Here is a 23,543-nt window from a genome sequence, read left to right on the forward strand (position 1 = left end):
ATTCATTAATAAAATAAAAATACCTTTCCAGATTTGGGTGTTTTCACTTTCACATAGTCTGTAAATTCCATTGTTGCCAAATGTACAAGTCTCCGTAACCTATTAATGATTGTATAACAATCATTAAGATCCTCTTTGGTTTCAGTAGACTTCTTTGACCAATCATATTCTAACCTTATAAGTTCTTCTTTACCAAATATTAAGAACAGTTGAGCAATGGTCAAATCCTCTGCTTCTTTCAAAGTCCAACCTCTCTTGGATTGCTCAACCAACCTGCTCTTTATTATCTCAAGATCTTCAGTTGCGCCAGGATCTGTAGCAGACATGTTACAATTGCTAGATGAAGTGGAAGGCGTAACAGTAGAAACTGCTGTATTTGCAGTTATCGTAACATTAATATTTGTGTCGGAGGTAGAAATGGCAGTGGTTGTTGGGGAAGTGTTTGTCAAAGGTTGAAGAGAAAACTTGATATCTGAAGAATATTCTGACGTGGTGCATTGTATAGATGGTTCAGTACTGGTCAGTTCTGTCGAGGAAAGTAATGAGGACTGAAAATGATTACTATGTTTGCTGCTTGGTAAGTTTATAAGATTGTCAGGAAACATAGCATTGTCAGAACCAAGATCAACAAAATCACTCCCACTAACTGATGAGGACGTTTCTGGTTCCTTTGTAGAACTGCTAGCAATAGAACCTTCAATCTTAATGGAATCCATAAATATAGGAGACTGGACCATTGCGATATCAGAAGAATTTTCATTGCTTGCACACATGGTTTTCATTTTTTCTTTGTGGGCTGTAAAAAGATTAAAAAAAAAATAGTATTATATTAGAATTATGTCTGCTCATCTTTTGTTTCAGATGTTTTATTTAGTAAAGAACAACAAGGAACATTTTAGTCTTTTTTTCTGGTAGCGTTTCATTTTCTCTTACGAGTAATGATATTTTTCTTTCTAATAGAATAAAGGAAATTCTACGTTTTAATTTCTAGCCATTCTCAAGGAATTATTTGTTCATAATAATGTCAGTATCAGCAATAATATTAATCATAAAAGTAAACTGTAATATTTTTGTAAGAATGGGGGTAAATATGCAAATGAGTGTTTGATAATAAATGAGAGTATCCAAAAATATTAGTTGGGGGAGAAATGGGGTAAGAAAGAGAGAATGCCTGAAAATATAGCAGTAGATAGAGAGTGAATGTCTGAGAATATGGAACGGGGAGAGCGTCTGGGAATATGGGAGGGTGAAAGTGGGAATATGAAGGAGAGTGTCAGAGGATGTAAAAAATTGCAGAAGAGTAATTATTACATAAAGTAAACTAAGTGTGTTTGAGAGAACAGTGTGTATGCATTAAAACAAGGATAAGAGAGTGTCTAAGAGAAAGGGAAAATAAAAAAGTAGAGTCTGAAAGGTGGGGATTTTAAGAAACTTCCCAGAAGAGACATTGTGGGTGAAATGAGCAATTCTTAATTACCTTATTTTATGAGAATTATATATAAGCCTTTAATAGAACATACAATTAAATAAAGAGAAAGTAACAATTGACAGCAAAGATAATAGGGTGTGTTCTATATACCTGGTTATATTTTGGTTTTTGTGCCATTTTATATATGTTCCTCCTAATATACCAGGTATCAGAGAAGCATAGAAATACTAGTTATTTCTTTATGAAATATTTTAGATGTGGATTAATAATTTAGATTATTTGGACTAGTATTTACATCTTGGTATATTCATAATATTTCAGCTAATGAAACCTACAACCTTCTTCAGATGCATTTTTTTAACTATAGAATGTATACAGAATTTAGAACTAAACCCTTTATTTGATCCATAGTTTAGATTGTTCTAATTTTTCCTGCCATGAATGGATAAAAATGCTAAGTAGTTTTCATATTATTCTTAAAATTGCCTACAATGAGGATTGACCCTTCGATACCAGAAACTGTCACTTAGAACTGATTTTTACTTTAACTTTATTTGTTGCACCACATGTCCAATTCTAGCATGAATTTTGAGAGCTTTAAACAGTGTTTATGAGGTCTAATAATACCATTTATTACTAATATAAAATTAAGCTCAATAGGTAAAAATCAATCATGCTTTAATATATTAATAGTATACATTTCAAAAGTTCAAAACATTAATTATTCCATATCTTTGCAACATGTTCCATATTCATATACGGAAAGTGACATGGTTGAATATTTAATTGATATAAATTATTGAGCTTCATTTTATCTGCAGCTTTGAACTATATCCTAGAGACTTTATATATTCTTTTGATTAAGAAAAAAATATGGTGCTTATTCAGATTGTAAAGCTGCCATAAATGCCAATTAAAGAAAATACAAAAATGTTTGTATGATGTACGTACCAGTCATGGGACAAAGATGAAAAATTCCAAAAATCACATGATTTGATTAAGTAGTTTCTTTTGGGGTTTTTTTTTTTTTTTTTTTTTTACTCAAGAAAAAAATTTATTCTGTTGTAATGAGAGTGAAAAAAATGAAATTAATGAATTGGTGGCAAATAACCCTAATATACATGGAAACTATCAAAATCACTTATTACCTCCCCTGACTTTATAGAGAAACATGGCCTCATCTGTAACTTATCAGTAAAAAATGGAAAATTTGTTTTTCGTAAAAAATTAAAAAAAAATACTTGATCAATTTCTGTGATTTTTGGAATATACAATCTTCATTCCATGACAAGTAGATACAATATAAGTTTTTCTTCATTTTTGTTTATTGCTGTAAGTATCAATCTGAATAAGTACCAAAAATACATATAGGAATTAATTTATTATTAAAAAATATTTATATTTATAATTATTGCTTTGAGAACATCAGGAAGAATTTGAACTGTTTGGTGACTTAAAATTTTTCTAATGAACATATAAAATAAACAATCCTATGTTTAATTTTGAATAATAATTTTGTTTTATGCATATATATATTTACGAACTTGAAAAATAAACCTTTATTTCAAAATAGAATTTAACAAATTTAAAATAAAAATTAAGAGGTAGGTATAGCTAGTCTTATAAATAGCTTGTTTTAATTTGCCAAATTTAAAAAGTCTTTGTAGATATATCCAAAAAATCAGAAAGTTTTATTTGATGTCCTGCAGCTGTGGCTGGCAGAGAGCAGGTTTAAAGCTTTCTCACAAATAATGGGAACAGAGAAGTGCTCAAAAAGTCAACTCAGTGATCCCTATCAAATGATTATGCAAAGTTTCTTCATATCAAAAAATTTCATCATTATATATATATATATATATATATATATATATATATACTGTGTGTGCAAAATCAAGACTTCAAGACAAGGTGTGTATGGCAACAAAAAAGTGTATTTCATTTTACGTTACAATTGTTTCAATGTCTAGTTCGACAATTTCAAGCATTATATGTTTGATATCTTTTATATATTTGGAAATTTTCAAAAACCAGCATTTCTTCAGACTTTATGAATAAACGCACTTTAGGCAATGTAGCATTTTTTGAATAGAAAGAAAAAATATATATATATCATCACCATTGCATATGTGAAGATACGACAAAACAATCAACTATTGGGTGGAGTTTTGTTCTCAAGCATCTGGTCAAGTATTCTTTTGAACAGATTTTCAAATTGTTTGCTTGATAACAATATAGTTAATATTTCTGTGTAAGTTAATATGCATTTGTTTCTTGTCAAATGTTATTATATTGCTAATATTGGATTTTAATGTGTGTATACAAATTAGTTTCTTTAAAAAATCCTAGGATCATAGGGAAGGGTACAATATTATTCCTGCAATCCAGTGGATGCTTTCTGACAGTTATATATCATTTAATTACAGGTGTGTAATTAAAAGTGGAATAGATTACAAAGGGAAATCAGAAAATGTGAAATAAAATATGAAAAGAAATTGAATCGTACAAAGACTTCTTGACTACAATAAAAAGAAGCAAATTAGAGTGGTACGGGCACATCACATTCTTGACAAGGCTTGCTAAACGGTGTTGCAGAGGGAGAAAGACTACAAATGAGAAGGAAAGCAACATATTGAAATGGAGAGTGACTTTGGGTTTTTATAGTGAGAACAAAGTGACAGATACTACACTTCATCTTTTCCATCCTTGATCAGTAGAGAAATCTTTTTAGATTTAAGTAATTTTTAAAAAAATTATCCCACTTTAGAGAGCCTCTTTTTGAGTAGCAGGATTTTCCCCACATTAAAGACTGACCTTATATCTAATTACCTTCTTGGAGAGGCAAGTAAATAGGAATACTTTGCAGAAGATAGTGAGGAATTAAGAGCTTATTGCCAGATTATCTGTGACATGACTATAACAAGATATGTGTGAATGCGTATAATAGTGCAATCACTAAACTTATTTAGTATTTAAATTATCAAATGAAAGAACTTACCTTTGAGGTTTGCATGGTAGTTATTGAGTTTTAAATCTGCCCTTGGTTGTGTTTCTATGACCTGTAAAGACACTGGATAGCACTTGCTTGAACGATGTGGGTACAAAACCAATTGATTTTGAGTTTCATCAAAAGAATTCAAACTTTCTTTCTGAGACAAAGTTAAGAACAAAAATATGACAATTCACAAGCTTTAAAAACTTTTATCTCACAAAACCACTTTATCTTTTATGGGGTTATTAAAGAGGAGATGGAAGTATTTTGAAAATTCAGATACCTCAGATTTTTGTGAAATTTTTTTATGCAATAAATTTTTTAACCATGAAACCCACACATGACAGAAGTTAGTGTACAACTAATGCACGAGCATAAACAAACTCCTCATTCACTTGTTGAACCATGCATAGACCTCTACTTTGAAGACCAGAATATGAGTAGAGGAAATTATCATGCATTGATTAGAAAAAATAACTCTACTATTAAACTGACTTTTTGTTTAAAATTATGACCTCCATTAATTGAAGTTTTCAGTTATTTTATTTTATGGTATGTCATAAGTCATCCCTACACAAGTAATCAAATTGTACTTTAATCCATTTATCATTTTCAATCATCTCATAATATTCTTCATCCTATAATTGACAATATCGATCTCATTAACCCTTACACTAGAGTGGCTTTTGGTTTTGATAAGTGGTGACACACGAGTTAAAAAAAAAAAAAAAAACTATCCTTTTGGGTTATTTAAAATTGAACAATGGCACATTAAAAATACTTACATCTGTTAAATTGGATACATTGCAATTTTAATCATATCTGGAGGGAGAAATTGTGAGAAAGTGAAGAATGTCTCTGAAGGAGGAAACAAATGCAGTTTGTTGTTTGGAATTTAAATTAATTATTTGCAATAGCAGTCATTTTTTTTTTTCAGACAACACATCTCATTTTATATATCTACATATTACAGTAATGCAGATGTCAGACAGAAAATTCACAAAGGTATAATGAATATCATCTCCTTCATAGGCGTAAACAAATGGTCCAATGACTGAAGTCAAGAAGCTTCTTCGGCTATACTAAGCTTCTAACCACATTTCGAGAATAGACCAAGCTGTAGGAGAGTAGAAAATTCTCTCCTCTTACTAATATGGGAATCACCTCTTTTGAGATCTTCCAGTCTGGCTTAAAAGCATCCTGGGTTCAGTAGAGGATAAAAGTTTCTATGGCCAGATGAGGCTACAAAACCAATCCAGACATCTGTGGAAATGAGGACCACACAAATCAACATTGCCTTGTCTAATCTCTATTGTCCAACTAGTGCAACTGGAGATATTCTTTTTAGAATACAATCATAATGTGAGAAACTCATATCATCACATGCTTAAAAGACAGCAAATCTGAAAATAATGATGAAAAAAGGATACTAATTTTAGTCTTGGTGGCTTCCATTTCTTTTGTAAAAATAACATAACGGTTGATAAGTGCTGATCTGATTTTAGAGTCATCCTTAAACGTGGATTCTGCGCCATTTCTTGAACATGCAACCATGCTGAATTGTTCTTGGGGTTGAGTTCTAAGGTTAGTCTCTCTGGGACACGACAAACTGAATCATTATCCTCAACTGGATCTAGACAGGAAAAATATGAAATAAATATATAAAAAAGAAAATGATAACACATTTATTATAAAATATTGATACATATTAGCGTTCTGACAAATGCAAATAGTACAAATAGTTAACACAGAATGAATTTGGCATGCAGTCAAACTTAAAGCAAGTACCAATACTCATAGAAAATGTATAACGTTATCTATTTCTATTATTTAATTGGAATTCATTATTGAGATGAGTATTATTACTTTTATTTATTGCGCACTATTATCCTCATCTTAGTCCGCAATAAATAAAATTAATTATCTCTTTCTCTCCCAAATTCTGAGTGAAACAGTAAGTCAAACAAGATTTAAGCCTTAGTAGAATTATCAATTCCACTTTATAAAAAGTTTGGTTGGCTGTTCTACAGCAAATGAAGTCTTTTGCTATTATTTAATACCAAAATGGGAGGTTACAGTGGTTAATGTCCTGGACTGATACCCAGGAGTGCAAATCTGAAAATAATGATGAAAAAAGGATATTAATTTTCCATATCCAGCTCGTTTCACATAAACACTTATACTGAGGATGTTAGTAACCTTCAATTAGTCCCTTCTGTAATTACTCCATGTCCTAGAAAGATTATAACTAGAAAGATATCAGATATGCAATTACCAACAATAGATTCATATGATATGAATATTGAAATAATACCTACATTGTAAATGAGGTGATGTATATTATAATCATACATAGGTTGCTTTTAAAATAGAAAAGAAAAAATTACAGATCTATGACTTTCCTAACAGTATTAGTGAACAAATGAGTACAATCGATCCAATAGAGTTTGAAATTGGTATATGCCATTTCATAGCTGCGACAAAATTCACAAGTCTAATCACACACTTTCCCGCTTTTATAAAAGAACTACATTTGATAGAAATTGTATTGGCATGTTATGTCTGTATGCCATTGAGTATAGTGCCACAAAACTAAAAACAACAGCCATGATAAAAGTTCAAGAAAATTTATTTTTATTCAAATTTCCTATAAAAAAAACAAGTTATTTGATTTCAAACTTAAGTTTCAGAGACAAACTAATAAATATTTCTTATACATAGGTGCTTGAATGCACTTTTTTAATAGTTATATGATAAATTAAAGTCAGCTTGTTGATTTTCTGTCCTACAAAATCAATATTTCATTCTGAATAGCTAGTTTTTCTTGTGGGTTGTGGCATCGTGTTCTTCAGAACAACAAAATGTAATTGGATTCTACCCCTTTCAAAAAATAATTTATCAGACTAGGAACATTTTTCAGATGAATGCCATCTTCGTTATCAGCAGCAAATGTAACTAACATTTTTATTGTACTTCGCCCCCAGAAGCACATCAGAACAGAGATGTAAGGGGCTACTGTAAATTAAGGGTTAGATTTATAGGGATATGCTAATCAGAGAGTTGTGCAGTGAAATGTCTGTTCACATTACATTTGCATTTCTGGATGTTGATACAGTTATGGAAACAGGGAAGAAGTTCAAAAGTCAAGCAGTTTCAAGAAAGATACTATTAGAGTAGAAAGCTTTCCAACATTTGAGGACCTCTATAATGAAGGGGTGGGGCTATGCTGTTTGTCACATTCATCGAGGGAGGGGTATTTACATTGAGAGGACACAAGTGCTTTGAGTTTATTAGAGTACATTCCATTGACATACTTGTAAAACAAGCACAGTAATGCAATATTGGGGTGATGGGACAGGGATTGGAGCTTGGTAGACAGTGTAAGACCTATTGGATTATAGACTCTTTTTTGAACCTTGTCAAAGTGGGAGAGACTAGTGAATGACACTCTAGCTCGTATGTCGGAACAATACTCCATGCATTGGTGAATAGTAACTATATAGAGATACTGGATACTAACAGGTGAGAGATTCTTTCATTTATATAATTTTATATTTTTATTCATATAGAAAAAGATTAAAAAATTGCAAAAATCTGTCAGATTTAAAATTTAGCTGTTACACAATTTAATATCATGTCTTCTGTAAGCAGTGCCAAAAAATATTACCCAATATGATTAATAAGAAACTATTTTTACAAACACTGTGTGATTTCATTATTTTTTAGATATTAAGGTAAGCAATTCATTTTTAAAGCTTAAGGCAAAATTTCATACTTTTTTTATAACACTTACATTGCATTTGTATAAGGTGTTCATTCAATTTGAATGTTTAGCAACAAAATTGCCATTTGAAACTTGACTGTGAAAAACAGCCAGATGTGCCTTATACGAAGATACTTGGTCTGATTTTCACAAAATCATGTTTTCAGATTACAAATGATACAGATATCAAAATTTTTTTTCCTATTATGTTCTTAGAATATGCATAACAAAATCTCCCCTACATTTCTTTATTTGAAACTAAAACTTAAGTAAACACTGTACACTATCTTCTACTTTCGTTGGTAACTCATTTGGTTTTTAGTATAATTACTGCCATATTTGTTCTTTTTACCTGAAATTGCCGTTGTGGATATTCATTCATCCCTCACTTTGCCACGCAAGACAATAGCAGTTCTAGGTCGAGTAGTCGTGTTGGCAGTTGAATCAAGCACATTTCAGCAGATAATAGTTTGCTCGACTTCTTTTTACACAGCAAACTTTTCACATTGTTTATATACGCATTCCATCAGTTGTTAGCAATAAATTGAAATATTTCTAATTTTATTAGTGCAGGAACATATTTAGGTTTTCTGATATATACATTTTTATATTTTACTTATTTTTACAAATCCAGAGCTGGTTTTATACATAATATCTGCTTACTTTTCCACGGATGTGAATAGTCTATGGCAAAAAATAAAGCTTAACTTAAAATGATTTTCTCAACCTCTGAAGCTACTGAACCCCTATATAATTATTGTTATTAATATTTTTATCCATCTTTATTTTATGCTTGTCGATAGGAATTATGTAACCACATCACCAGTCGAAGGATTCAAACATTTGATCCATGCATTATGAACCTTGGTTCCATAACCATTAAGCCAACATGACAATTGTGTTTTGATATGGGAGAGAAATATTGTATTTATTTTAGTGCAAGCACAAAAAATGTGATTCTAAAGAGAGTTCTATTAGCAATACACATGGATGATAAAAGGCTTTGGATAATCACAGATTTCAATAAGTTACTGTTAAAATAGTCATATTTTAAAAAACAAAGTACTTTAAGTCCTCAAAATACCACCATTTTGTTTGGAAATGAATATACTTTCAAATAAATTCAAATAATAGAATTAATAAATAATAATGTACATTATATATTTTAAGAGGTTTAAGCAAATAAAGTGATTAAAATCTAAACATCAACAAACAGTTTTTTTGGGTTAGATTTTGTAATGACCCCCCCCCCCTGTAAATGCTCATACTGCTTTTGTATTAAGAATTTTTCATGAAATTTGGAAACTATCCAGAAGAGATGTCACTTTTAATAGTTTGAGGTGTTTGAAATACTATTTATTGACTACAAAAACTTCAACATGACGAGTATTGAAAATTTTGCAAAAAAAGTTTTCTTTGGACACCCACTGTTAAATAAAACAATCTTTTTACTGTTTTTATCCATAAAAAGTATAATTATATGTTGTTTTCTCTTGTGGTAGCTAGCAATTTAAAATCATGATTCCTCAGAAAAAATCGTTTGGAGTTTGAGTGTAAACTGTCTTGTATTAGTAGCAGTGGCAATAGCATGGCTGTAAACAGACATTCTTTTGTTTTTTTTAATTGAAAATATGAAGATAAAAGAATATTCATATATGTTTAGTTAGAGCTATTTTGTTATCAACCATATAAATATTTTAAAATTTGACCAGTGGCCAAATTTTAAAATAGTCAATAATAACTAACTGTAAATATGGGTGTCAAACATCCTCTTAAAAACTCCCTAAATCCTACCTCTAACCATAGAATCTTCTTTAGACCTAATAATAATGTTGTCTGAGTGGCAAGCTCCCCACCAAACAAAATTCCTTGGTAAGCTACATATAAACATTAAAAAAAACATCTTTCCTGAAAGCAAGTGCACATGATTTATCTCCCATAAAAAATAAATTGGTCAAACTGTCCTAAAACACTAGAATGGTCTCAAAATGGTGAATTATTTTACATTAAATTTATGTGAAACCAACCTCTACTCTAAATTCTAAAATTGTTTTTGTTTTGTTTCTATCAAGTCTTCAGGATGTTCACACATAATTTCTTTTAGCCCATCATTAACCCAAAATCAGTGGCAATCTCCAGACCCCCTCATAATTGCACAAAGACCCTCTTAAAACCACACATAATCAGCTTGTAGAAAAAAATTTTTTTTAATTTTTTTAAAAACGCCTAGAATTTATCTCCCATAAAAAAAAAAAAAAAAAAAAAGATTAACTGCCCTAAAATACTGGAATGGCTCAAAATGGGGAATCATTTTAAATAAAATTCTCAAATAATTTTTGTTTATCTTCTATTAAAGTTTTTCAAGGTGTTCACACATAATTGTCTACAAAAATAGAATCATATTTTGGAGAAGTGGTCAGATGGGGGGGGGGGGGTAACGAATCTACAATAATACCAAAGAAATATTGCGATATTTATTTTTAAACAGTCTTAAATTTTTATTTCAGTTTTTGTATATAAAATGCATTACAAATCAACTTTGAGTTTTAACTTTTCTTTTAATGAATACATGACATTTTAAGAAATTGCAGCATACTTATGTACATTTACTGCAGATTATTTGGAAACCATTAATTTCTGAAGATTTTCAGTAGCATATTATGGTTTCTTGCACAAAAATACACTTATGTAGCAAATTTCATTGCTTAATCTTGTTTTAACAAAGATATAACATTTTTACTGAAAAAGTAGTGCAAAAAATGTGACAAAACGCATATGGTCTTAAAGAGGGAAAAATATCCAAATGCGTAAGGCACAAAAATAGCCATAACTTTAATTTTAATCGGATTTAAAAAAAATTAAAAAGATTCTTTCTTAACTCATCAAGCTCTTTCTATGTATGCCATTATTGAAATATTTCAAGCCATTTCAATTTTTTTATGTGTATTGCTAGTTCTATCTCCCCAAGGGAAAGAGAGCTATGCAGCATAATTGACTTATGAATCATATTTATTATCTCTTAAAACGCACCAACATAAGAGCTTAATAATTATTATTAGTAAGTAAATATATTACATATTATGACTTTTACATTTGTTCTGCTTGGTATATTGTTAAAAAATAGAAAAACATCTCTCTTGCCATAAGTCACATGATTTTGTTAAGTTTTCTTTCCTTGCTAAGGTTGATATCTGAACTTAAACCTATCAATCATTCTCTATTAAAACTGTCTGTTTTTGTTATGCAATAATTCCATTCTGTATGATCTTGTATAACCACTTGCTTTCAAGTATAAGCTTAGCTGGCCAATCAAGTTACTTGTTTGCTTCTCAAAATTAGGTGAAAATGACTTTATCTCATGAACTGTACAAAAGTCTATACCTTTGTACCCTGTAAATTTCAGTACCCTCTTATTCTGCATAATTTGGTACCTTTGTATCCTTGTACCCTACACTATACTACAGATATAAGAATTTTCTTAATTTTCTAGAAAATGTATATCTTTAAATGTACATAATGTTGCATATAAATACTGGGATGCATCGATGCTGCTGCAGATGGCATGGCTACAGAAAGTGGAAAATAGAATGGACTATATAAAAAAAGGGCTGATCTCTATGAAATAATTATGCATTCTCAAATACAAAGTTCCATGCTTTTTTGTGAACCACTTAAGTCTAACAAAATTTAATGTATTTCTATATACAAGACACCTTAGATAGTAAGTTTATGTCCATAGATAGCTTATGATTCTTGAGTAGTCTTGTTGGATAGCCTACCTCAAATAACAGTGATCTATTACTTTTATGTGCACACATACACACACATATATATTTGGTACTTGTACAGTTTAGTGAAGACATTAAAAAATGAAAATATCAAAAAAAAAAGGTTATATTATATGTATCTGTTTTGGACTGAAGATCTTTTTTTTACAGCAGAAAAACACGTTTTTATGAGATCGTGTTGAAGTCAGTCATTATGGAATTTTTTTAACACGCCATGGGTAGATAACTTAATTTAAAGCCCCAACACATCCTCCCCAACTTTAATACTAGCTTTTCTTCCAAAAAATCAAAGCTTTTGCTCGGTATCATAATTGTTTTTTTCGCTGTAAAAAAAAAAAAAAAAAAAAAAAAAAGAAAAACGACTTGATGAAATTAAGTCAAATTTTTTTCCGGAGAACTTTGTTCCACATAACATATATGTAGAATATAACCTTTTTTTTGATATTTTCATTTTTTGATGTCTTGATTAAACTGTACAAGTACCAAATATTTATATAAATTCAAACAAAACAGGCAGAGAAAGTTAGTTGAGTTTCTATGAGTCTCAGAAACAGATGAGCCTCAAGTTAATGGATTGTTTGTGCTCAGTTAAAAGATGCATTTGTCTTGTTTTGCAGACTTGTCATTAGGTAGAATAAAACAAGAATCATTGTAATATCTCAAAATAAAACATTACTTTGGAGAGAGAATCCTTTTGTTACAATAATGACAGAAATCACATGCTTGACAATATAAGCAATGTCAAAATCAGGCACCAAATTGAGGCAAAGATGACAAGTGGACAATCACAGACTGTTCAGTGAACACACAGAAACATAGGTTCATATATTGAAATAGTCATGCTAGTTTGATATAAAAATTATTTTTTTAATCAAAATATCTAAAAAGTTCCATGCAACAGGAAAAATTAAAGGGAATTTTGCTTGCCATATTTTAAATACAGTTTTTGTACAGAATACAAATCAGACAATCCACTTTGATCAAATGAATATAGAATCAATCCTGTAATCAATTGGGACAAATAATGAACTATGACAAATAAAAGATTAATGTTGACTTCAAAATTAATAAAAAGTAAACATTTTTTAAATAATAAACATTATTATTATTAACTTACCTTCAATGTTGTTAATCTTCTTTAATGCATTACAATATGGAGTTCGAATACGGATACTTTTTCTCCATATTTTGATTAAAGTAGAACTAAAAAAAAATAAAAAAAACATTCCTACTAGTTTGCTGTAAAATGCAGATATGTTACAAGAATCAAACATTTACATGAAAGAAGTAAATAGATATCCAACAGAAAATGATTTATAAGTTTAAAGTTTCTTTAATGCCTTACAATATGGAGTTCGAATACGGATACTTTTTCTCCATATTTTGATTAGAGTAGAGAGTAGAACTAAAAAAAAAAAAAAAAAAATTAAAAAACATTCCTACTAGTTTGCTGTAAAATGCAAATATGTCATAAGAATCAAACATTTACATGAAAGAAGTAAATAGACATCCAACAAAAAATGATTTATACATGTTTAAAGTTTGTTTCCTTCATTGGTGATCAGTATGCAGAGCTTTTTTGTAACTAAATAAAAAATAAAAAGAGCTTCACTTACCCTTCTTGTATAAATTCATTTAATTTATGTAAATTCTTGTCTGCTAACACTAAAAATATAAAAGAAAATTATTTTTTAAAATTGAAAGGCTTTTAAATAAAAACAAGTTTTAAATAAATATATTCATTAATTTATTTAGATTAAGCTCTATGTATTTTTGCAGTTTACAAACCATACTATATTTTGTAGATGGGATTTTCAAGTTAAATTCAATTTTTATGGTATCTTTTATCTATTAAATTGTAAGATACAGAATAGTTAACAAAGATTCCCACCCATGTTATATGATAGCCTATAACTTGGGAACCAAACATTTCCAAATGTATATACACTTAAATATAATCTTGAAGTTATGCTTTAGATTTCCCAAAAAATGTTAGCTTGGTGCTAACTTTAAGTGCCAAAAAAATAAAATTATGAAAAAGTTAAAAATGAAATTACTTCCTCCCAATCGTTTCCGCATTTCTCCATAATGAATCAAACCATAAACTTCCAATGCATGTTTCTTTATACCTAAATTCAAAGAGAAAAAAGTTAAATTAATCCAATAGTTTTTAAATAAGATAGTAGTGCAATGGTTTCTGAAACAGTATATGGCATAATGTGAGCATATGAGAGCCTGGATAAAAAAAAAGGGGATGCATGAGAGACAGGGTGAAAACAGGAAGGCATAAGAGGGGGTAATTGGAATGTGTGCTAGACAGGGGGGAGATGTATGACAGATGGGGAAAACAGGGATGTGTGAGAGATGAGGGAGAACAGAGATGCGCAAGAGATTGGGACAAAATGGACTCCTTTGTGATAATATGCCTGTGTTGTGGTGACAGGTTCACTAACAAGATTAATAAATGGGTAGATTATAGTTTTATCATGTAATGAGACAGGTCAAATATATATACAAAGTATTAAAAGACTTACCATCTTTCATTTTTATGTATTTAGAAATTTTATGCCAGGTTCTGTAGTAAAAATGCCGTACTTGTTCTTTGTTTTTTATCATTATTGCTGGAGCTCCTTTCTTCTTATATTTTTGAGCAAAATTATTCTTGATAGCATCAAAATCTCTCCCACACTACAGGAAAACAAAAAAATAAAACAAAAAATTTATAAAATTTACAAATCACTTAATTTGTAAGTTATTTTCAACAAGAAGCCCAATGTCAAATCCTGTGGCAAATAAATGGCTCAGGGATTTTGGCAATTGAGTCAAAGGCAATCTAGATCAAGGCGTTCAGTTCATATCAAACACTATAGGTTGAACTGATTACATGAAGTCATTTGTGTACTTTGGTCCACCATTTTTTTTTCCAAGAAGGGTAGAAATCAATCATTGAGTTAGAACCTTGCCAGATTTCAATATCAACCTTGCAAAACATCGCCAATGAGGACGGTCAATCGGCAAAATTTTTCGACAATAACTGCTTTTGAAATATTTTGCATTTTCGGCCACATCCCAACTACTGTTCTCCACCAATGTTGCAATCTGAAGTCTTTGCTATCTGTTACAGAGATGTCTTTAATGGTTCAGGTATGCAGCTGGTCATCAAAAGGGGAGATTAGTAACACAATCTTCCTTATATCTCTGTGTGCCGCAAGTGTGTTGGTGACAGATAAGAACATAGGTGGTAACCATCAGTGGACTTGGCTGAGCTCTCCAGTCCACAAGTGGTTGGTCTTTGATCATAGAATCACAAGTGATCAACAATATTATGCGACCTTGCTCAGGATTGCCATACAACAGGTCACCATGGTTTGGAATGTGATGCAAGCCAAGAAAGGAGCCAGCTTAACTTGATCAGAGTGAACACTATTACAAGCACAACATTAACACTGATAACCTTATATAATTTTTCTGCTCAATTAAATTACATCTAAAATAATAAAATGTGCAATTACTAAAAGAGAAATTACATTTTTAAAACTGGAATCATCTTCATTTACATTAAATTTTTTTAGATTAATTTTAATTTGTCTGTGAAAATATTTCTCTGTCTATTCATTAATGTCACTTTTCCCATGTTCAAGGATCAGACATTTTCTGATATTATGCAAGTTCACTTCAGTAGATCAACTGTTTCCAGATTCAACTAAGAGTTCTTATGTCTAATCACTTGCTTCCAAACTTTCCTTGGTCAGCCAATCTTCCTGTGATTTAAGGCCTCCACGCTTCTATAATGATTTATGCAGGAGGATGAATGCCCCAAAATAAACCGCTGTAGAAGCATGCATCACTTGAAATTGTCTCATTAGCAATTTTCAACATGGAGATATTATTTTCCCTTGGCAGTTTTCCAGTGGGTAATTTTTCTAGATATGTTTTCATTAGGTATTTACACACACACACACACACACACACACACACACACACACACACACACACACACACACACACACACACACACACACACACAAATTTAACAATTATTTGAAACAAACCTCATTTAAGGCTTGAAAAAAAGTGCTTTTCTCATCGACTGTCCATAATTCCCATTGCCTTTTCTTGGCTTCTGGAGTTGCACTTTTAACTTCTTTTGCTGAAAAAAAAAAAAGAGAAATATAAGTATAATATATTTTGGAATTTTTGAAATGAGAATTCCTAATTTGGATTATCTGGATTATTTTGACCACTGTTCTCATCAATGTTATTCTCATAATGTTTTGTCTGATGTAACGTCTGGCTTTCATTGGATGAGTCTTGTCAAACTCAGGAATTTGTAAGGAATCCTTTCTTAAATCTAACGACCAAGATCTCTCAGAATCTTTCCAATCCGACCTTGAGTGGTGCAGTGGGTCAAATGGTGGTTGGTTAATTTTAACACATCCAAAACCAAGCTTATTTTTTCACCACCAATGCACTGATCCTCATCTGGTTCAAGTTGATATAAATGACTACTCTCAAAGAAGCACCCTGCTTCAACAAGCTTCTTGTACTGACCTTCACTCTTGATTTGAAATAAAAGACTTACATCAATTAGTTGCCAAGATCGCTAGAAGAATCATTGCATCATCTACCACTCCAGAAGGTATCTCATTCTAACGCAATCCACTACCTGTACAAGAATCAAATACATCCTAAAATGGAATACTGTTGACACATCTAAGGAGGTGCCGCTCAACACATCCTATCCTGCTTTGACGGTTCAAAATTGGCTTTGAAATCTGACAGGTGATGCCCTTTTCTCCTCCCTGCAATCTCTTTCCCACAGAAGAGTCTTTGTGAGTCTAGCTCTGCTCTATTGCTAATTTTATGACAAGTGCTCATTAGAGCTTAAATCTATGCCACTCATGCTAAACTTTCACAAAAGAAAACCCAAAAAGACAAACATTCATCTAGCTACAACCGTTATCAACAATTTCCCCTATACAATCATTTCCCTTTCTTCCCATATGTTCCTGAAGCTAAATAGTAATTCGATGAACAGTGTTTCTTTACAAGAAGTGTCCATCTGTGGAACACAATACCATGGGGCTGCTTCCCAGCTGACTACAACATGGTCAGTTTCAAGTCCAATATTAACAAATTTTTGTTGATTCTCCTTTCAAATAAATTCTGACCAGTTTTAGTCACTGTTACTAATACTCAAGGTGTTTGTCTCACCATTCATCTGATAAACACACTAATCCTCAAGTGGCTTTTAAGCCTTTATAAGCATTGAATCGTTAGTACAAAAAATACTCATTTGTGACAGATTTACATTAAAAAATTATTTAAAAAGGAAATATGTAATATCTGTAAGTTATCATCAATATTGGTTGTGAGTAAAGTGATCAGCCATGTTCTTATAATTTACTTACTGCATACCTTATTCTGGAACTAACATGGCTGACTACTTTACCAACATCATATTCAGTTTCATGTCCATTTTACGTGTGGACATGTGTTTATTTATTCCTCAGGTTTATTTCTGTCACTTTTTCCCATATTTTCTTCTACCTTCCTTTGTAAACTAAGCCATATTGAAATAATAGATGAGATTTTTTGGGTTAAGACTCACATTACACATCCATTGCATCATCCTTATATCATTTCTTTCCATGCAACACATGTCCTCAACTAACAACCAATATTTACATTAACTTTCCAGGTTTATATTTTATATCAAAGATTAATGTTTTGACGCAAATATGTCACAAATAAGTAGGTAAACAAAAATGCATTATTTTTTACTAGTTTCTAACTGTATTTCTTTTAAAATACAGTATGTTACCAATAGCAACATTTATCAAACTATGTTTAAAAAAAAAAAAAAAAAAATTTTAAATACATTTTAGAGTGAATGTGGTATTATGGTGATAGTAGGATGTGTATGCAATGGATGAATGACAATGTCTGTAAGCATTATTGTTTGTATTGAGGGGTCATGCTAGTGTTGAAACAAGATAGTGAAGAAATTCCAAAGCTTAATATCTAAATTGGGCAATAAAATAACGTACACTTGAAGTGTGTTTAATAGTTGGCAACCAGAATAGTGACAGAACTCTCCATGCTTACTTACAAAGAACAACTCCAAAGACTATCCAAACTCAGTTAAGCAGTGGAAGATGAAGGAGACTTGATTTTGGCATCCACGGAGATTTACATCTATCTTTTAAAAAGATTTTCTCTCCAGCATCAAGTCATGATATCAGTGAGCATCTACAAAAGTTGTATCACTATCGTTTGACTCAATAGAAGGCAACATTATCTGTCTGTGTTGTTGCGTCGTGGAACAACCTACCAAAGTAGGCCATGACAATGACTACCACATTCAGGTTTAAAGCAACCTTGGACAAAACATTTGGACTATATGTGGATGTAAATAACTTCTATGTGTATATTTGCATGGCTTGTTACACTTTGCTAATTTTTTTTTTTTTTTTTGCTAAATACATTTTATTTGAATGACTTTATTTATTTAAAAATAAAGATATACTCACCAACTTTTTTAGCCGGAGATCCTGGCGGGCTGGGTTCTCTTTTTGGTCTTTTGACTCCTCGAGTTCTGGTCACTAAAGTTAAGCCAGTAGTACTGTTTGTATTGTTGCTGCCTGTGGTTTTGTTTTCACTGGCTGATGAGCATGCCCCAGTATTTCCCGAAGCACCTGCAATGACACTGCCCGATAACACAGTGCCATCGTCAACACCTTGCTGTAAAAGTGAATCAGCTCTAGACTGTTTGTTGAGACGTCTTTCATTGACACTTGTGCTGACAGAGAAGACACTGGAATGGCCACAGCCAGACGAATTAGTGGACTGATTTGTGCTGGCATCGCTTGTCGCCCCTTTCACAACATTTTTCTCGGTCGTACTATTGTCGATTGTCAGGCTGCGAAAAAATACACCCAAAAAATAAAAATAAATAAATAATAACCATAATAAAGAAACATAGTAAATAAAAAAGAAATTAGAAAAGTAAAACAAGAAGACAGTGTTTTTGTATTTTTGTTTTCTTTCTCAACTAGAATAAGTTTAATACATTTTGAGTTGTTAAATGAACAGATTTAAATAAAACAGGGAAATAGTGCAGTGGGTTCGGAGTTCTGCCACAGATACTGCAATGCTGCATACCTTTTATTAATACTCTTGGAAAAAGTATGAATCCATTTATCCTACCTAGAGTTATAAATTAAATAGTAGGATAAACTAGTATCTCGAGTCTTTATTGTGCAACTAGTGCCCAAAGAAAACTCCAAAATAACGTCAGTCTTCATCTACTTAGCCAAGCATTGTTTCCATTAGTCCTTACCTTCTCAAGCAATGTCAATTCTGTAGAAGTGCAGTTAGAGATTACGCAACTCTTACTTCATTACAACCCCTTGCAAAGAACCCTTGCAGGGTGTATCCATTGTGTCTGCAAACTGAAACGATTTTTTTTTTTTTTTTTTCCAAAATGGCTACCTCAAGACGTTTCTATTTTTAATAGTGCTCCCCGTTTTGGGCGATAAATAAATATGCAAACTTTTAGATATGTGTTTTCACTATGACCATTTTTTAAATCTGTTTCGTGTATGTACAATTTAACTTGTTAAAAGAAAACTATATACGGTTGGTTTTGCTTAAATCATGACTTTTTAATAAGTTCGAGAAAAATGCCTAAACCTACTTCAAATAATTGACGCTTGTAAACCAGTAAAAATTAGCTTATTTTATGTTTATTAATCAGTAATTATTTATTTTATTTTTTAGCGAAACTAAAATAATTCGCACTTTTTCTTTATTTTTTGCAAAATTAAAAGTCCGTATTTATTTCCAACTAACACATTCCGTGAAAGATTTATAAACAATTGATGTTAAGAATAACTCGAATAAATTACACTGACATTCAGGCGTTAGTATATTTATATATATGAGTTTTTAAACAGACTTAAAGGTAATAATAAATAATATAATTAAACATTTATAGAAAAGGTAAGGTATACGCAATATTTATTTTCAAAACAAAACGTTGTTGACGCCGTAAAAAAAAAATGGCGGTAGTTAAGACGATATATTAGAATCAACGTCTTTAATTTTAAACCGGTATTTCTTTTATTTTGTGAATTATATTTAAGTTTTTTAAATTAATTTAAAACAATAAAAAAGCTTAATGATTGTTAATAAATAAAATAACTTACCGTAAAGATGACTGTTCTTGCCCTAGACATTCTCCTTGATGGGTTTTACTCCGCGTTCCAATGCCCATGTTTAAAAGTGACTTCGTTCGTTCCTTCCTTTTTCTTTAAAGTTATTGTCAACAATAATTATTATTGTTGTTGTTATTAAATGTTTCACATATAATGAAGATTGTTTTTGTCTTTTTCTAAACTTTCACTTGCAAGCAAAACTTTTCCAATTTGGAAATCCATGATTTGTTTCACGTTAAATTCAGAGAGAAGAAAATGTTATACTTCAATTTAAAGGAATATGTGCAAGAAATAATTTTCGAAAACGCTAAATAATTTTTTAATTGTCAAAATCGAAAAAAAAAATGTCTCTCAATTAAAACTTGAAAAATAGGAAATAGTATGAATCAAGCAAAATAGTCAATAAAATAAAGAACCTAACTACGTAAAATAAAAAAAGAAAATAATAATAATAATGCACTAATTTGAATACTTTGCAATAAAATTAATTATTTAAGTATTGTTTTGTTGTCGTTTTCATGCTTGTATTTACCGGTTTAAAAATATATATAAATAAATAAGTATTATATATATACGGAAAAAGAATACGTGTTAAGGAGAACCTTTCGCAAAAACACTCCTCCATTCGTTTGTCAGTAACTTTCTTTTCTCCTTCCCTTTTTCACCCTTTTCGGTGTATGAGAAGGGGGGAGGATTATGTCACTTTTTTGCTTTTTACTATAGAATAATTGGAATTTAAGGGCTATTTTTCACATACACACGAAATTGAACTGTATACATTAGTTATGTATATATGAAACGAATAGTATATATATATATATATATATATATATATATATATATATATATATATAACAAATGAAAAAGTCTATATTCCAAATTTTATGATGTTGACCATGTTACAATTTATTTCTTTAATTACGTTGACACTTACAATTCTTGACGGCAACTGTTTCGTAGCGCAAAATCATTGATTTAATTATTATATCAATCAATGAATCTACTTTGCTCTTAACTTATCAGAAGAAATAGAAACTATCTACCAAAAGAAAATAATGTGGGACGGATTACAAAATTCGAAAATTGGAAAAGAAGTTGCAGTTACCTTTTATTTTATATTTTATTACGCCATTTTTACTTTTTATCTTATCTTTGATTACACCAATTTTTTTTTTAATTATTATATTAATTAATGAATCTATTTTGCCCTTAACTCATCAGAATAAATAGTAACTATGAATCCACCAAAAGTTGCAATGACCTTTTATTTAAAAAAAAAAGGGGGGGGTCATTGCAACTTTTGGTGGATTGATAGTTACTATTTCTTCTGATGATTTAAGGGCAAAATAGATTCATTGGTTGATATAATAATTAAATAAATGATTTTGCACTACGAAACAGTTGCTGTCAAGAATTGTAATGTCAACGTAATTAAAGGAATAAAGTGTAAGATGGTTAACATCATGAAATGTGGAATATAGACTTTTGTCATTTATTTGTTATATGCTCTGCAATTACAGTAAGTTTCATAAATTAAGGATTACTATATACAAACGGTGAAATGTAGTTGAAAAAAAAATTATATTTTCATAGAAATATATATATATATATATATATATATATATATATATTGTGAACTTTCACACACACACACACACGTAAACACACACACATATACAGTAGTTTTATGTAATATATAAATATATAATATAATATAAAATTTATATTATATATGTAGCGACCATTACATATGGCAGGAACATTTTTGTAGCAATCACTGTTTCAATACTCACGAGTATTAGAACATGTAAGCACACAACGTTGCGATTTGACCACCCGCACACATGGAACAAAGGAACTATGTTATTTTTCCGTGCGTAGTGATACAGCAGCTGGAATTTTCTAGAACATTGTTATATAAAGATTTGCTGCGAAAATCTAATCAGTTAATTCTGGTTTTCCTTGTGTCTTCCCCAAAACTGGATATCAATGAAACTCCGTCACTGGAAGGTGTTAAAATCCCTCGTCTTGTATTTGTGCGGCATGCACATAAACCTGAATTCCCATCATGGAAAATTACCACATCTTCTTTTAAGCAATGTTATCTTGAATCACTGTTTCCTATGTGATAAATACACATGCATTTCGTTTACATGCTTTAAGGACTGTTTTTCTCTTGAAAAATAATCACATTAATTTCAAGCCATATGTGACACTGTTCATAAAAATCAGTAATTTTAAACCATGCTATTCTCACGAGATCCTCATTTAGCTAGTTCTGCATAACGAACAATCATTCCAAGAAAACACTTATGTTGGAACAATTTTTACTAATATTCCTAACATGTAACTAAATGTTGTTTATTTCATATTAATACAGCGATTTTGAGTTCTTTGTCAAATATCGTTATTTTCCGGATATATTTCTATCTTTTTATTTCATGTATGCGAGGATGTGCTCTGGTGACATCTTTGTATTAATCGACGATCTCATTAAATTTACCTTTAACGGTCCTGCAGATACCCTACTACTTTCGACTTCAAGAGATTCCTACACCTGCAACCTCGGTCCTAAAAATTGATAGATCCGGATCATAAATTAGTGAATACTCACTCACACCCTTACTAATTAGTGACCCACAGACAGGACCTATAATTGGTAACCACCCTAACATGTTACTATATATACTTGGATTATCAAATATATATATTTGTTTCATTTTACTTTGATCGAAGTTCTCAGAAATCAAAAGAGCCTCTTCTTGGAGTTAACGCTTGATTTCTATATGAAATACACAGATATTCAAATATTCTATATGAGATACATAGATATTCAAATACTCCATTAAAGTTCTCCTTTACCTCTCAAACACTGTTAGATTCACATATTCTACCCCACAAATGCAATTAATAAAAAGAAAAAACTTTGCAGAGACCTGCTAGTACATGCTCCTCTAATTTAAGCCAGTCTAAAATAAGGGTCAGAAACCTGATACTGGGTGGGGGACATCTCATGAGTTAGACCCTCATTTCAAACGGTGATAACCAATTAAATTACAAGAAACTTGTTACCATGAGGAAGGGTTATTGGGAGAAGAGGAAGAAAATCTCAAAAAGTGCGGCAGTGGTTTTTTGGAGCAAGAAGACGAAAGGACACAGAGGGAAATTACTGCCGACATAGAAGAGAATTTAGCTTCTCACTAAGAAGCAGATATCTCACTCTTGACACAATAATAATAATAATAATAATAATAATAATAATAATAATAATAATAATTCTGATTTCGTTTACCAACGTCTCCCTTAAAAGAGATGGGATTCATTCTCAAAGGACTTTCTCTCAATCCTGGCTCCA

The 23,543-nt window shown here is 30.8% G+C and overlaps 1 protein-coding gene across 1 annotated transcript in view; it reads right to left on the bottom strand.

The window, feature by feature from the left end:
- Positions 1-20,822, bottom strand: part of LOC145268369 (uncharacterized) — a 90,149-nt gene extending 69,327 nt beyond the window's left edge. The window contains exons 1-10 of the mRNA XM_080123919.1: positions 20,180-20,822; positions 18,503-18,891; positions 16,022-16,119; positions 14,504-14,657; positions 14,027-14,098; positions 13,586-13,634; positions 13,087-13,172; positions 5,849-6,051; positions 4,425-4,575; positions 24-796 (exon numbers count right to left, since the gene is read on the bottom strand). Coding sequence (XP_079980045.1) covers positions 24-796; positions 4,425-4,575; positions 5,849-6,051; positions 13,087-13,172; positions 13,586-13,634; positions 14,027-14,098; positions 14,504-14,657; positions 16,022-16,119; positions 18,503-18,891; positions 20,180-20,247 — 2,043 coding nt within the window. The 5' untranslated portion in view covers positions 20,248-20,822. The remainder of the gene's footprint in view (positions 1-23; positions 797-4,424; positions 4,576-5,848; positions 6,052-13,086; positions 13,173-13,585; positions 13,635-14,026; positions 14,099-14,503; positions 14,658-16,021; positions 16,120-18,502; positions 18,892-20,179) is intronic.
- Between the last annotated feature and the right edge of the window lie 2,721 nt (positions 20,823-23,543).

The sequence above is a fragment of the Euprymna scolopes genome, chromosome 43 (assembly GCF_053919585.1).
Source record: "Euprymna scolopes isolate OS-2025 chromosome 43, ASM5391958v1, whole genome shotgun sequence".
Classification (NCBI taxonomy): domain Eukaryota; kingdom Metazoa; phylum Mollusca; class Cephalopoda; order Sepiida; family Sepiolidae; genus Euprymna; species Euprymna scolopes.